Source organism: Castor canadensis, chromosome 1 (assembly GCF_047511655.1).
Source record: "Castor canadensis chromosome 1, mCasCan1.hap1v2, whole genome shotgun sequence".
Classification (NCBI taxonomy): Eukaryota; Metazoa; Chordata; class Mammalia; order Rodentia; family Castoridae; genus Castor; species Castor canadensis.
In genome coordinates, this window is record NC_133386.1 from 68,597,737 (window position 1) to 68,612,527 (window position 14,791).

The following is a 14,791-nucleotide window of genomic DNA, read 5'->3' on the forward strand; positions in this document are numbered from 1 at the left end:
GAGAGAACATATTCTTAGGCGCTGAGATCTAGCATTTAATATCATACTTCATTTCTAAGTAGACAAGCTAGGGCTAGGATGAACTGCTTGTCTTGATCCTTCCAGTGATTTTTGTTAAATTAATGTACTAAGCATTTATAATGAGGACTTATCCTGCTTAATTCTGCCTATTTCCCTAATAATTATCTTCTATGTTTTAATATTTATAGATATCTTTAAAAATGAATATACATCTTCAGATATATTTCCCTCTTCTGAATTTTATATATTAGATACTTTAGTAATCTGCAAAGGTTTGAATTGTTGTTACTAATGGCACTGTCAAAAATAATGCCTACAGATAATCTAGATTGGAGAAAATGTGCTTGTAGCACTGTTCTCTAGAAAAAAACCTTATAAACCTAATTGTAAATCACATGGTCAAACTGAGAAGTATGCATTCATTTATTCAATATCCAAGTACTAATAGATATATATTTGAGTACTGATCTTAACAACAAGATAGCAGAATTTAATCCTGATAAATTTACATTTAAGTTTAAAGGGACAATAAACATGGGAAGGAAAGATGTAATATATTGATTGACTATAAAATCTGTGGAAAAGAACAAAAGGAATAGAGAAGTCCAAGGAAACTCTTTACAAGAAGAGACAATTGAGTAGATCTGAAAAGGTGAAGAAATGATGGTGACAAACATAATCCTCAATAGTCCCATAACCTCTCAATCTAAAATCCTTAAAATCACAGTCCAGAATGACCAAATCCCAAATGTCAAAAATCCAAAAGCTGAAATCCCCAATACAGAAATTCTGATCAAAATAAGAAAACAAACAAACAAAATAACATGTAAGAAAAGTACAGAATGAAATTCTGTAGAGGAAATTACTGAGTTTTCAGTTGTATACAGAATAATCACCACATGCTAGGCTGAATGAGTACCAAGAAATCTGGGAAGGTATTATTTTTGTGTGTCTGTGAGAGTGTTTCCAGAAGAGATAGTGTGTAAGTCTGAGTGGATTTGGTGGGGAAGATCCAAATAGACAGAAAGGAAATGTAAACATATTCTCTAAGGTGAGAATTTTGTGCAACTGTACAAAAATATGCATTACCATATTCACATTTTACCAATAACTTTAAAGATTTTTTACAGCATATGTCTAACAATGGAATTTATATGAAATTTACCCTCTAATTTTCTGATTCAAATAGATTTTTAAGGATTAAGCTTGATTAAAAATTAAAATGTCTTAAAACTTAATATTATGAGATTTTTGAAGAGGCAGAACTGTAACACATTGATTCTAAGTTACTGCTTTTCTTTACATTTCCTATCATTCTCTACCTTGTTTTATAACATGGAGAGCAAATGTGATTGACTGAGTCATGGTGGTTATGTAAAATGGACACAACTAACATTTGTCTAAAATGTTGTGACTAAGGGAACTTTTTTCAAAGAACACCTACCTAAAACATACCTGATGTTAGCACAGCACTGTTCAAACTTAGAAAATAATTCCTCCCACAATATTTTAATTCAAAGACACGGTCAAATATGCTATCAACTGTTAAAGATAGATGTGTTAGTATAGAAAAATTAATTCATGTTGAGATTTGGAAAAAACTCTTCTAAGGTCTTACCTTTTTTATTTGACAAAGATAGTATCTGCTTACTGGTTAGTCTTGTGAGTACAATAAATGGTTATCATCTGTCCTTAAATAAGTTGACTTTCTGCTATGTTTGTTGTCTTTTAAGTTTTAAGGATTTGTCCCTACAGCCTACACAGTAAAAAATTGCAGAAAAAGTGACTAGCTGATATTAAAATATTTAATTAAACTAAGATTGACCTTAATCATTTCATCAATTTAAAACCAGCTAGAGAATGATCCAGGTTAATTCTGTAGTTTTATCTACAAAGGGATGTCTATGAAACCCTACAATGCTAATAATAATCTCCTATAATCTGAGAAGGAATGAGGAGGAAATTGACTATGCAAACTGAGTGTACGGGTGGGAGAGGGGCAAAATACTTTTAAACAAGCCAGATTGAAGGCTACTTCTTGTGCATGAGATCATGTTATATCTTATGATCATATCTTCATATGACTATGAAGATATCCTCACTATTGATATGGCTAAAAGCAACACTGGGAAAAAATAGTTGGTTAGCTAATTCCTCCAAACATGTGATCTGCTTCCTGTTTCTAAAAGGAAATTTAAGTCACAAAAGCATCTAGATAGTAGTAGATTTTGCCTTGTTCATTTGCATATGCCACCAGTTCCTTTTTAAATACTTAACAAATACTTGAAAATCCTTTACAAATTACAGTTTTAATCAGTGTTCTCCTTATAGAATATTATGCCTTTAAGATAGTGAGTCTGTAATCAATTTGACTAGCATGATTAAGATAAAACACAGTGATTCATCTTTTTATATTTGACTTGTCCAAATTTAGTGAAATCTAGCATTTTCCTTTTGAGGCTCTTCTTAATTGTCTAAGAACTCCTGGGAGTATACTCAGTCTAAAGGGATCAGATTTCATCTATATAATTATAATGTTTAGTGCATTGCTTTCTTTATTTTCATCATGCCATATCAAATAACTTTGGAAAATCACCTTTACATAGTATTACTACAGTGATTCTTTATTTTGTTGATCTCCAAATCTGAATTTCAATGGCAGTGCTCTTTCAGTTTATATTTGCAAAATCAGCACAAAAACCATAGCTTGGGTGCTGGCTTCTGTGGACCTTTGAGTCTCAGGCACATGTACAACCAGATCAGAGATCTAAACATGTGTTTTTAAGAAATTGAATTAAACAGTGACTTTTAGAGCAAAATAACAAAAAAAAGTAGCTGGTTCTACTTGGGTATTTGTACTTCCTTAAATTCTCTTTTTAATATATGAAGATTTTAATAGTAAAACTTACATTACAGTAAAAATTGGAAATGACACAAATATCCAGAGGGGTTAAATGAATAATGTTATATCCACTTAAATAACCATGCAGAATTGTAATGATAATGGAAAATGCTCACAATGTAATTTACATTGATATATAGCTATGTAGTCAATAAACTTGGCAGTATGATTTAAACTCATTTAAAATATTTACAGGGAAGGAAGTATACCAAAAAGTGATGGCTCTTCAACAGCTTTTAAGCTTAACATTTTCTTTCCCTCAGGATGACCACTTCTTTGAAACGTTTGGGCTTATTTCCATCTCAGTCAAAGCATCTTAATCGTCTGGAGTTGCTAACATTGTTTAAATTCACATGGGATTGGGTTGGGGTCCTCTTCTCCCAGAAGGTTCTTGTCTATGACATGCATTTGTTCATTTTCTCCACAGAGGACAACTGTGTGCCAAGTTAGGGGCTATTTGGAGGTAGCATTTTTGGCAGTGTATAGAATTGTTCTGTGGAAATAATGTCAACAGGAAGACAATTTCACAACTAGGGGGCACAATTCATGCATAATTTTCTCAATAACAGAAATTCTACTAAATACAATGATATGTGGAAACCCTAGTGTTCAGACTTAGAACTCTTTTATTTTAGTCAGATAATTTTACAAGAATTTTATTTTTAGAGTTTATTATGGCAGAAGACTAGTATAAGAAGTAGTTTCTAAAATACTCCTCAGGCTAGAGAGTTCTAGGAAATTCAGAGTATCCTTAAAATCTCTGAATCCTGTCATGGATCTAGTCTTAGAGCACATTATATCCCAACCTGGCCCTGCTTCCAGGGTAAAAGATTTTAGTATAAGTAGTTGGAGAGGGAGGGAGGTCTATCTGGGGCCTCAAAATTCCTCAGATGTCTGTTTTTAAAAATGGAAATAGCTTTTTGTGAAACATATTTTAACTTTCTAAGGTGCCTTTGAGCTTATTTGGTTAACTTGGCCTTTGTAGACTGAGGTAAGTCATATCACATTTTGTGTGTGTTGTGTGTGAAGGCTGTTAGTAGGTGGGCATATACTCAGAAGAAAAAAGAAACGTAAAGCTATCAATGAGGTACATAATATATATATTTATTCTATATACATATATCTATATACACACACATATACATAGATGTGTGCACACACACACAGTTTCATAATTTACCCTTCCTTATGCAGTATGGACTTGATTGGATAGGACACCCAGAGGTCTTTGTGCCCCCTGGTGGTCAGTAAATTATTACAGCTCTTTTTGACATCTAACAATACTGAATGAAGGAATGTAGAATTAATTTGCATAATTTAAGGTCTTCCTATATGTGCTGGTGATTTATAACAAAATGAGTACAAATATTGGAAATGAAGAACCTCCCCAGGTTGTCACTTTGAAAAGAAATCTTATTCTTAAAGAGAATTAAGTGTGCTAAGTGATTTCAGGTGCATATGCCACATTTCCTCAGCCATATTTAGTTATTTTAATATTGCTCCAATAATAATTTATTTGACTGAACAGTTTTGAATATTTTAAGTGATCAGAGAATTTCAGTGACCCCTTAGCAACATTCAAGGGAACACTTACAATTAAGGACTAAATTGGATTTTTATTTGTTAAACTGTCTTAAATTAACTTAATAATTGCAGTTGAGAATTTATAATTGTAATCCCCTTAATTTTGCCCATTTATCAGATCTCACAAAAGTAGGTGAAATTTCATAAACATATAAAACATAATCTTTACTTTTGGTTTGATTTCTAACTCCTGACTTCCTATGCTGTCATCCATATCTGAAGTTGAGAAGAATAAATGAAATTATTACCTGGTTTTAATGAGTTTAGCTTATGTCAATTTCACATTAGATTACAAATGAATTTTTTATATGTTTTTTATATGTTGAAGAAAATATGTAAATTATCTTTCTGTACAGTGGACAGATTATTTAGATTTTGACCAAAATCACAAGTAAAGAACCCAATTTTCTATAATATTAACTGAGATACAACTCTGTTTTTCTGTTTATAATCAGTTTTTCTATACAGTACCTTTTCTAATTCAGCTTAAATGACCCCCTTTTCTGTCTGTCGGATTTTCACATTTACCAGCTGTGAATGCATTTAGATGGTAAGTGCCAAAGTAGTAGGTTCAAAGTAGCCCTTTGATTTCGTTGTTGTTGTTAACTATTTTGTTTGACAGCCTTGGATTTTTAACATGCTGAAGCCTCCAGTTGTTCAGTTACCCTCTAAAAGTCTGACACACACAAGCATGCACACAAAGCCTTTTATTTCAAAATTTATAGAGCTTATTCCCTGCAGTTATATCATTTATTTCCGAGTAACTATTTCTTAAAATCAGAGGATATTTCCCACAGATAAATAATGGGGCAAATATTATTACTGTAAAGTTAAACAACAACTATTAACTTCACTGGGGAAGTGTGTCTTGAATTTTGCATTTATTTTCCTATATGTACAGTTATAAGTGATTAGCAGTAATTTTACAGGTAAAATATTATAAAGTGTATAAAACTGTGTATGTCGTCCTTATATCTGAAGACAGGTATTTTTCATCTTTCTACTATATCTTTATGATTGATGTATCAACAGAGGATATATAAATAAAAATATGAAGGTTTTATTATCTTTTCCTACTTATTTTAAATTTGGTAACTGTAAGTACCAAATGTACAATGAATATATGAAAACTAAAAAGTAGTTTTCAGAATTTCTGCTTTGGATAAAAGGTGTGTTGGCTGTATACATCATTTGTTTTTGCTCAAAAAATGAGCTCTTTTCTAATTCATTTTACATGTACACTCACTTAACCTTCTCCAAATTTGTTCTAGAAATTTGCATAAGATACAGATATCAAAGTAAAACAAACATTTAAAAATGATGTAAGGAAATTCATTATTATATTTTATTTTAAAATATAAAAAATTTTGGTACCTGTTATTTTTATTTGAAAGCTTTACGTAAAAATTGATATATATATGCTTCACTCTTACAACAATAAAGTCTAATATAAATTAATATATTAAAACAATGTAATAAAGTACAGTATAATGAACATTCTCTTGAGTGCTATTATTTTCATTTAAATGCTGTGACTCCTTTAACAAAATATACCTGCAAAAGATAACTTTCCTGTGTACAAAGGAAAGGTTGGTAAACCTAAAAAATGAGATTAACTGGCATAACTGAAGTTAACATGAAGCTTCTCAACTCTAAAAATAAAAGTGGGGCTGTACATGTTCCTGTCTGACAGAAAGAGGACACAGTAAGCGGACTCTCCCTATACCACTTGAACTTATCAGAGAGAAGGATGTTACTTCTTTGGTTTCCTGGTTTTAATGGAAAGTATTTGTATTCACATCATTGAGTATTAGTCATTCAATAGATGAAAGGAATATTTTAAACTTTAAAGGTTACCTTGGTGTCATTCTAAAAAGTGTGGATGAGACCCTGGGGAAAAGTGTTAAAATCCTGGAGAACTTATTTTGACTATAGAGAGTGGTTTAATATTCGTGAGTTTGTGGTTTTGTAAGATTTGCAGCATATGTGTAGAGGTTTGTGCATTTTATTCTAATGTTTTAGCTTACAGCTTTTAAGTTTTAAGTATCTGTTTGGGTAAATACTGATTCACCTTCTCTGTAACTAATGTGTTCTGCCTAAATTGTTTTGTCTCCTTCCAAGATTAATCTATTAAGCACTTTACATTTTCTATGCATCCTCTAAAGGGCACTCAGGATACTTTTAGATATAATTTCTAAAACATTTCATAAGCATAATGGCTAGGAACATGTAACATTTAAGACATAAACTACATAAAGAGAATAAAAGGAAATAAATTTCATTTTTCTACTATTTAATCATATTAGTTAAGTACAGGATATAATTTGCCATCAAATAAAAGAACAATATCTGGGGACTGTCATCTCTGAGAAGTCTTTATTAAACATATCAGAAAAAGCACAGTTTACATTTCCATATAGGTCACATGAGAAACTGTGGAATGTTAGCTCAAACTTTGTGTCTATCAGACATAAAGGCAAACCATGAATGAGTTTTTTTTTTTTTTAGGAAGAAATACAGAAGAAGAAGAAAAAGATGCCCATCTTAAACGTGTTATCAAGTTACTCCGTGACCTTTGAAACTGATGATTTGGTAATCAAGTTTTTAAAGTTCTTCTTTTACTACATCACCCACCTTTTGAAAGCAGTGTCCAAAGCTGCCTAATGGAAAACAGATTTCTGTACGCAGTTTTCCTTGCTGTTCGGGTGGGATGAATTCAACTGGAAATGTTGGTTACATTTTTATTCTTAGTTTCTCTTTGAAAGATAATCGCAGAATAATTAACGAAGCATTACTGAAAATAGTAAATATTTGCTAAAGAGGAAGGTTTTGCCTTGTGAATTTAAGGAGGGGTGGCTTTCTTAAAAATTAAATATCATTTATGCAGAGGAATGAGAAATGATTCGAGTGGGGCAATCCAAGAAAAAAAATCTCAGAAAATATTAAACATGTAAGAAAAATGCCAGGGAACCTTGTGAAAGAAGGTTTTCTCCAATGTCCCCTATTGCTGGAGAAACTATTGTGAAACCTTGGGGCGGAGAGGAAGGGCAGTGGAAAACAAAAGACTTCCTTTCTCCACTCCCCCCTCTTTTTGTGTGTTTTCTTTTGGCAGAGGTTGTTGCAAACTCCTTAGAACATTGTTTTAAAAAATACATTTGGTTGATATTATTCTTCCAAGGATGGGGGGGGGGGTGTGGAGGGTGGTCAAAACTGTTTTTGAAGTAACAGAAAATGTAAAATAGAAAGTTTTCAAAAAAGGCAAAAGCCAAAGTTACCCGACCCGCGGAGGTTGCAACAAGAAAAAAAGTAAAAGACATTACTTAAAGCCACAGCCATTTCACTGTCCGGGCTCCGCGATTGGTAGCTGAGAGATGGCTTGCTTCGCTTTGGTTTTTCTAAAAGACAGCAAGGAGCGCAGCTTTAAATAGGAATGCAAGTTGGGAACGTTTTTCTTGCGTTTACGCTGCTTCAAGAAAGCTGCTGTTCCTAAAAGCAAGGCGCCCGCACCCGAGCCGCTCGGCTGTAGTCCTCGTCCTCCCTTTCCGAGCACCCAGTGCGAACCCGGAGCTCGGAACCTGGAGGGAATCCTGGACCCGCAACCTGACTCCGCTCTGCACCGATTGGCTCGCACTTCTGACCCCGCCCCCGTGGTTGAGGCGTCCGTTGCGCTGGGACCCGCCCCTCAGCCCTGGGAATCGCCGTCTGGCAGGCCGGCTGCGCCTGCCACTCAGCCAGAGTGGCGGAGGCTCTCGGCTCGGAGCCCCGCCCCCTCCCCCCTAATTGATATTATTGGAGTGTGGAGCAAGCGGCCGGTCTGCAGTCGGAGACTTGCAGGCAGCAAATACGGTGCGAACGAACAGGAGGGGGGAAGGTGAAAAAAATAAAAAAGCTAAACGTGGAGCAGCCGGCCTGGGACAGAGAAGGGGAATCGATGCAAGGAGCGCAATAATAATAATAACCCACTTCGGAGCAAACAGCATTTAAAAAGCTGCGACTCAACTGAAACCTAAAATAAAACCTGCTCATGCACCATGGTTTTTCAAACTCGGTACCCTTCATGGATTATTTTATGCTACATCTGGCTGCTCTGCTTTGCACACACGGGGGAGGCGCAGGCTGCGAAAGAAGGTAAGGCGATGGGAAGCAAAGTTTGTTCTGACTTATTTATTTAGCTGTCTACCTGCACAAGCCGGCTCGTCCACCGAGCTGCCGGCCGCGCCTCCGGCGCCGGTCGACCCTCCCCCGCCGGCTCCCCGCCCCCTCACCGCTCGGGCAGCGGGTTCCTGGTGGACTAGCGGGCGGTGAGCCAAGGCTTCTCCGAACCTTCTGCAGCCCGGAGCTCAGGGCCAGCCATCCGATGGGAGCGGGATTACGAACACGAGCAGTCCGGAGGGCATGAGCGGCATCTGGGTTGGAGGGTTGGGGTGGAGGGTACGGCCGGTGGGCTCATTCCCTAGGACCCCGCTGGTCACATCTCTCACTGGAGCCCTCTTCTCTTCCTTCTCCCCGTGTTCCCCACCGGTGGGAGCTGCGACCAGAGTTGGGTTGGAAACTGGGGAGTGCAGCGCCTGTTGTCCTCACCAGCTCTCCGGTGAGCAGCGGGAGCCCGGAGCCTTCCCAGAGGGGCTGAGACTTGCGTGAGCTCTGAACACTCGGGTTACTAATGAAGTGCTCACTGCATCGGAGGAGGCGGTGCGGGCCTGCGCTTGGCGCTCCGCCGCCGGCGCGGAACAATAACTCCTCGGAGGTGAAGCGAAGCGAGTGGCGCGCGCCCTGAGCCCTGCGCCCTGCCCGCGGGCGGGGACATCTCATTCAGCGCTCTGGGCGCACGGGGCCCAGAGGCCCCGGGGGCAGCGCAGCCCAGCGGAATCGCACCCACCGGGGACACAGGGGTGGGCTGCAGTTGTAAAATTTGTAACGAGTTGCCGCCTGGGCGAGGAGAAGTCTTCTGCAGTTGAGCCGGAGTGGCCAAACCTTGCGAAAGACCTGGACTCTGAGGGTTAGTTCTGGTTGGAGAGAGCAGGTTTCATGGCCAGCTGGGTACGCCTCTGCATATGGTTATTTTTCCTCCGTCTCCTTTGAACCATTGACAAAAGGTAAAATACCTTTCAGTGCCTGTAGTTGGAGCTGGGGAAAAAATAAATCCTCTGTCAATGGAAGTGCCTGGCTTCTTAGCAGTGTTACAATACTCGCACCTCTTTTCCAGACTGTATATCTAAGGTTGATTTTCTGATATTTTAAAACCAAAATACCAATAATTACTTGATCCTCATTAGAGGAGGAGGACTGTGTTAGATTTAGATAATGGTGGTGAGGAACAGGGGCTTATACATCGGACCTCGCTGCATCTATTCCTGAAAACTTAGTGATTTAGCGTTGCTTTTCTTTTCGTGTGCCCCTCTTTCTTCACTCAACATCCCCCAACCCATTGCTATAGTCTACTCTTTCAAACAGTCTGACCTTCTGACCCCAGTTTCCACATCTGCAATGTGTACTGACGCTGAATCCATTCAGAGAAAACCGCGTTTGCAGATAGACCAACCTCTGCAAGAAACGCAACCGGTACACAGCAAAACCACCATTTTGACTCCCCTGATTTTAGCAATTAGTAACAGTCCTGCCACCTTGTCCGGATTCCTCCACAATCGCGGGATCTGAGGAAAAGTTTGCACCGCCACGGTGAAGCCCGCAAGCGAGCACTTGCAGACTCCAGCAGGAGTTAGAGCTATAAATAACTACATCACTAGGGGGAGAGGTTCGTGCAGCCAGAATGTCTCGCTGTCTCTGCTCTTCAGGGTGCTACGTGGAAAGGATTCTGATTCTAGGAGCCTAAATTCTTTAAAGGCAGAAGTGAGATGTTTGAAAAGCAGGCGGAGATAATTGCTCTGTGGCAGCGGGCAGGAGGCAAAGGTGCCTGACTTTTTGGTGGCTATGCGCACAGTGCTCAGCTTCGATCAAGAGCTGGCGTTCTGGGAGTGGGTAAGCCCCGAGGTGGCCCGCGGCGTCGCGGCACCAGGGGCGGGCGCCTGGAGCAGGTGCTCTGCTTGTAAGGTGGTTGTGGGGGTAGGGGTGGCTAGAGAAAGCCAAGGAACCCCATTCCTGCACTTTCCTCCATGCACTTTCTGTCTGGGAGGTCAGTTCCCACTACTGGTAGCTCAGCTATAAGTCACTTTGATACTCAGAGGCTAATTGCAGCAGCTGCGTTTCTTCTCCCTAAATGGAGCCGCAGCCGTTCCCTCACTGGAGACGCTTCCCGAAAGCCTCTCTCCAGCTCCGGCTCATTCTGGAGCAAGGGCGCCACCGGCTCCCTGGAGTGCCCAGGTCTGGCGGTAGCGTAATGGATGCTCGGCACGACAGGCGCAGCTGTCTGGCAGCCCCCGCCCCGCCCCGCCAGCAGCCCCGCCCAGCCCCGCTGCCCGCGCTGCCCTCCACTGGATCGGTCAGGGCGCGCCCAGCCTCTCGCCCCTCTTCTTTCACGCCCCCCCAACCCTGCCTGCGCCGTGGGGCGCGGAGCCGCGGAGCCCCGGGCCCGGGACCCTCGCGCTCCACTCCGCTGCCGGGCTGCGCCTCCGCAGGCGCCAAGGAAAGGATAAGCACTCGGTGCTCAGAGCAGCGCGCTCGGAAGGGTTATCCAGAGAGCAGACCGTGGGAAGAGATGTCCTGATGCCTTTAGTGCGGCTTCCAGCTGGCGGGTTTCTGCTTTGTATTGATTTGTTAGTTTCTCTCTTAACTTGGTTGCCGTCACTGCCCTACTTTGGTCGCTGCCTTCCATCACCGCTATCAGATAGCTGAGGAACAACAGCAAAGGAAATGTTTATTGCATTCCCAAGCGGTCACTTGGATTTAAACTCCAGTTGTGTCTTGCCCATAAAAAAAGGGGAGGGGAGAGGAGAAGAAGAGTACTTGGAACCCACATTGTTTTCTGTGTGCTTCAATTCGTCTTGTTGAGAGTAAAAATAAAATAAACTTTAAACATTACTTTTCACTCCAATATTCAGTGATCTGATGTTTCAAATTGAAATATAAATTTGAATTTTATGAGCGGCATGTTTGTTTTTAATTTAAAGGGAGTCAAACGTTTGTGATTAAGGTTTTTTTCTGACATATTTTCCTTAAGTGTAAAACACTAAAATAAACAAAAGCTGATTAATATACATCTATTTATTTTTGGTACAGGGAATAACTGACCCTTGTGAAGAAGTTGAACATACAATCACCTGTTCCTTTGTTTTCTTAGCGTAACAGCTTTTCATTACCTTTCAAATAGTACACAGTTTTCCTCTAGTGAGTGAGGATTGTTTAGCAGTAAAAATTCAGCTTATATTTTTCAAGTCAAAAGTTTTACATTTTACTGGAGCCGATGTTAGGCATGTTTACATTTGTAAAATACATAATTTCTTGACAAAATGATGCATATGTCAAAAAAGCTTTAGAGTCTGGTAAATATTTTTAATGTGTAAAAACTTCTGTAACTCTGAAAACAGTTCCATTAAAAGTGTAAGTGCTTTGGGAGAATGATTGTATTATAAAAGCTATAAACTAGAGAAGAAAGATGTGTAAAAATGAATGGCATTCTAATGAATTCTTTTATTAATATCAGGAGTATTTATTACACTTTATATGAATATCAAATCAATTACATTATGCTTTTTGATAGCATAAAGGTGAAATAGAAATGTTTTTGGAAGTTGATTCATTTTAAATCATTTTGACAACTAATACGTTGAAATAACTTGAAATTATATATTACTGAAAGCTGATGACTGAGTAATTAAAAACGTATCTTGTAGATAATAGGCAATTTGTTTTTCTTATGATAATATTGCTTGGCATAGTTTTTTAGCATTTCTGTACTCACTTTTGCGTAAGAGAAAAAGCTGTCTGGAAATTTTCTTTTTTCAAAACTAAACTCTTAATTCTCAAAAGGTTGTAGGAAATACTGTTGGCAGAATATTAAAAATTAGTGACTGGCAGAAGAGTAATGGGGATTACACGTTATCATGCTCATGGTATTATATTTTAAAAAGTTTGGAGAGCTCAAAGGTGTACAAAACTGTAATATATCATTTCTACATAACCAATATATTACATTTAAATTTTTACTCCCACTTTCATATTACTATTGCAATGTGAATTTATTTTAATACTTTAAATTAAATAATGTCAAATATAGTATTGTTATTTTAATATTTTTTCCTTCAGAAAGTATAATATACATCTGTGATATTACCATTCAGTGCACCATTCACTTATATAAGTAACTATTCAAATGTTTTCAGTCATTAACTGATAATTATGTGAAAATTAGACTCATCTTAAAATGTTTACTGTTGTATTTAAATTTTTTATGTAACATTTGGAAATAAAACTTTCTTTTTCAGTACTACTGCTGGATTCTAAAGCACAACAAACAGAGTTGGAATGGATTTCTTCTCCACCCAGTGGGGTATGTACTCCTTGTAAAATATCACCATTTATTTTTTAAATAAACAAAACCTTTCTCTCCCTCTGGGGGAATTATTCACATTCTTGTATTTAAGCTGCTTTAGTTCCAAACATGTTGTTCAGTATTTTGTTGTTTTATGAGACATTGAGTTCTCCTAGAACTTTGAGTAGTGGGAAAAAAAAATCCCTATGACCATCAAATTTTAAGTTCTTATTGTGAGTGGAATCATACCTCTGGCCTCAGACTATAATGCTACCTAATTAAAGGGAACTTTACTTTCACAAATTCACTTATACCTCAAAGTTGCTGCATGCTTCTGTAGTATAATCACCAGGTACAGTGTGTATAATTCTTTAAAACAGTATGTAGTCTGTTTTTCTCATTTAAAAATAGTTTTAACATCATTAAAAATAAGCTCTAAAAAGTAACTAAAATGTAATATGCTCAGCATATTTTATAGCATAATACTTGCTATAAAATATTATTTAGATTCCCTAAATTTATGTCATGTGCTATCTGCTGTTATTAATTAAAACTGATGGCAGACTATGACCCTATGACAGTAAAAATCTGCTACAATAAATGTAAGTGAAAGTTTTTCAGTAAAAACCTACCAAAATATAAGCAAACCCTAAAATATTATTATTATTCATTTTTAATATAGTGCTTACATTTTGTTCCATGTCCATGTCTTCATGTCTTATTTTTGATTGTGAGATAGGGCACAATCTTCCTCTCTCTTATGAAGGGAGAAGGCCCTGAATGAGGTTAATATACCCCTTATATTGTTACTTAAGGTTATGTTTGGCACATGAGGAAATCAGATTCAAAGGAACATGAATTATAATTGAGAAAATAAAATGTGTTACAGATTTTATAATGAGGAGAATGAAGGTCTGAAAGGGATTTTTGAGAACACGAACAACATCATAGAATGAATATGTCATGAATGAAAAGTCAGCTTAAGAATACAAAATGTAAACAATTTAAATTTGCTTAAAATACTCAGACTTTTCATTAAATTATTTTTTGAGAAATTGCTTTAGGCCATATTGTAGTTACCTGTATTGTCACAAATTATGAAATAGTGGCAAATAATTTACAGATTAAATACAAAAGGGCACTGAGTTTGAGGTATGAATGTAAGATGAAAAGTGGTTTCCATAAGTAAAAATAATATATGCTATGGAAAGACATTCTTGATAAAAAATGAAACACCTTATGTGCCAATGACAGATGTAGCCCATTTTCAAACGTCCATCAATTAAAGCAAATAGAGATAGAGGATGGTTTTATCTCTGAGGAGAAGTAAACTTCTCAGAGATATATGATTGTAGTATTTCATCCATGTAACTCACAAAATGATAAATTATGACTGTCAATATTATCTTGGAATCATGTGGATATTGTATTAGTCCAGAGAATCTTTAGTTAACAGTTAACCCTACAGATATGTAGGAATCAACAGATATTATTACCCAATGGTGATCAACATTTTCATTATATGACCCACATTTGTTTACGTATGCTTAACTGGAAAGAAATTGTTGCTAAAGCACAAATATTGCGAAGGTTTTTTATAAGCATGACATAAAAATACAGAATCTGAATTAAGACAGCTTTCCAAATACTGTCATTTGTGGACAAATTTGCAGTTTTAAAAAGTGAGATAATAAAGCGTAATTTGTATTAAATGCACTTAAGTAGCCTCACTATTTGTTACTAATATTACAGTTTTCTGGAAAATGTCCACTTAGGCATGTAATTTTTAAATAAAAGTTAAAATTAACTTAGTTTCATAGGTAGTAAAATAGGATTTTCTTAGATTAAATAATTAC

At 37.3% G+C, this 14,791-nt stretch overlaps 1 protein-coding gene across 6 annotated transcripts in view; it reads left to right on the forward strand.

Annotated features, from left to right (window-relative positions):
* Positions 1 to 8,299: 8,299 nt before the first annotated feature.
* Epha7 (EPH receptor A7) overlaps positions 8,300 to 14,791 on the forward strand; it is a 161,925-nt gene continuing 155,433 nt past the window's right edge. For 5 of the 6 annotated variants that reach the window (XM_074077998.1, XM_074078007.1, XM_074077994.1 and 2 more), the window contains exons 1-2: positions 8,300 to 8,635; positions 12,889 to 12,953. In XM_074077998.1, coding sequence (XP_073934099.1) covers positions 8,539 to 8,635; positions 12,889 to 12,953 — 162 coding nt within the window. In that variant the 5' untranslated portion in view covers positions 8,300 to 8,538. The remainder of the gene's footprint in view (positions 8,636 to 12,888; positions 12,954 to 14,791) is intronic. The other variant, XM_074078014.1, reaches the window with a different exon arrangement.